General features: G+C 37.9%; 1 protein-coding gene across 1 annotated transcript in view; it reads left to right on the top strand.

Moving 5' to 3' along the window:
• The window catches only part of LOC21386432 (F-actin-capping protein subunit alpha), a 7112-nt gene that overhangs the window by 3405 nt on the left and 2871 nt on the right, over positions 1-836 (top strand). Inside the window, exons 2-4 of the mRNA XM_024173337.1 lie at positions 21-98; positions 213-287; positions 360-395. Coding sequence (XP_024029105.1) covers positions 21-98; positions 213-287; positions 360-395 — 189 coding nt within the window. The remainder of the gene's footprint in view (positions 1-20; positions 99-212; positions 288-359; positions 396-836) is intronic.

Below are 836 nucleotides of genomic sequence, written 5' to 3'. Positions count from 1 at the left end.
TTGGTACTTTCTTCTTTCAGGTGGGTGCCCATTATTTTGAGGAGGGGAATGTGCAGCTAGACGCTAAACATGAATGCAAAGATTCAACTATCATTCAGGTCGGCTAATATTACATTATTTTGTTACTGAAATATTTCTTGTTTGGTTACCACTTGATACATCTTTCAGTGTTAATCCGTACTCTATGATTGCTATGTCTTATTATGTTTCAGGCTGCTGAAGAATCTGCAATTAGCATAGCCAGCATCATCCGCCACCATGAGACAGAATACTTGTCATCTCTTGAGGTTCATAATAAATTTTGCTTTGTTAAAGCTCGTCTTTTTCATAATTTTTTGCTAACATATTTGCATGGACAGGCATCCTACTCAAACTTGCCAGATACCACTTTCAAGGTACTGGCCTTAAGTAGTTACTTATCGCAATTTCTTCATGATGAACCAACTTAGATTGTACCATCTCAAAATCTATATGCCCCACCCCCACTCCCATTCTTGTGTTCTTGTCTTGTGTTGTGTTAGTTATGGTTCTTCGTGAATGTTAGGATCCTGAAAATCTATGCTTCATTAACATTACTAGAAATGGAAAATTACAAGATAGATGGGCGGTTTCGAGGACCCCCGACCTCCAAAATAGTGCACAGCACTAAACACTCTCTACAAATCTGATTCTCCCCTCCCTGGCCACTAAACCCCCTAGTTATACTCTCCTTAAGACTATTGAAAAAGACTTCTAAATATTAGGTTCCTAACATTACCCCCGCCCAAAGAATCACCTTGTCCTCAAGGTGAAAATCAAGAAATAAAATTGAAAAATAACATCTAAATGATTAAGAA

This window comes from Morus notabilis, unplaced genomic scaffold (genome assembly GCF_000414095.1).
Source record: "Morus notabilis unplaced genomic scaffold, ASM41409v2 Scaffold519, whole genome shotgun sequence".
Classification (NCBI taxonomy): Eukaryota; Viridiplantae; Streptophyta; class Magnoliopsida; order Rosales; family Moraceae; genus Morus; species Morus notabilis.
This window is presented reverse-complemented; position numbering and strand designations above follow the sequence as displayed.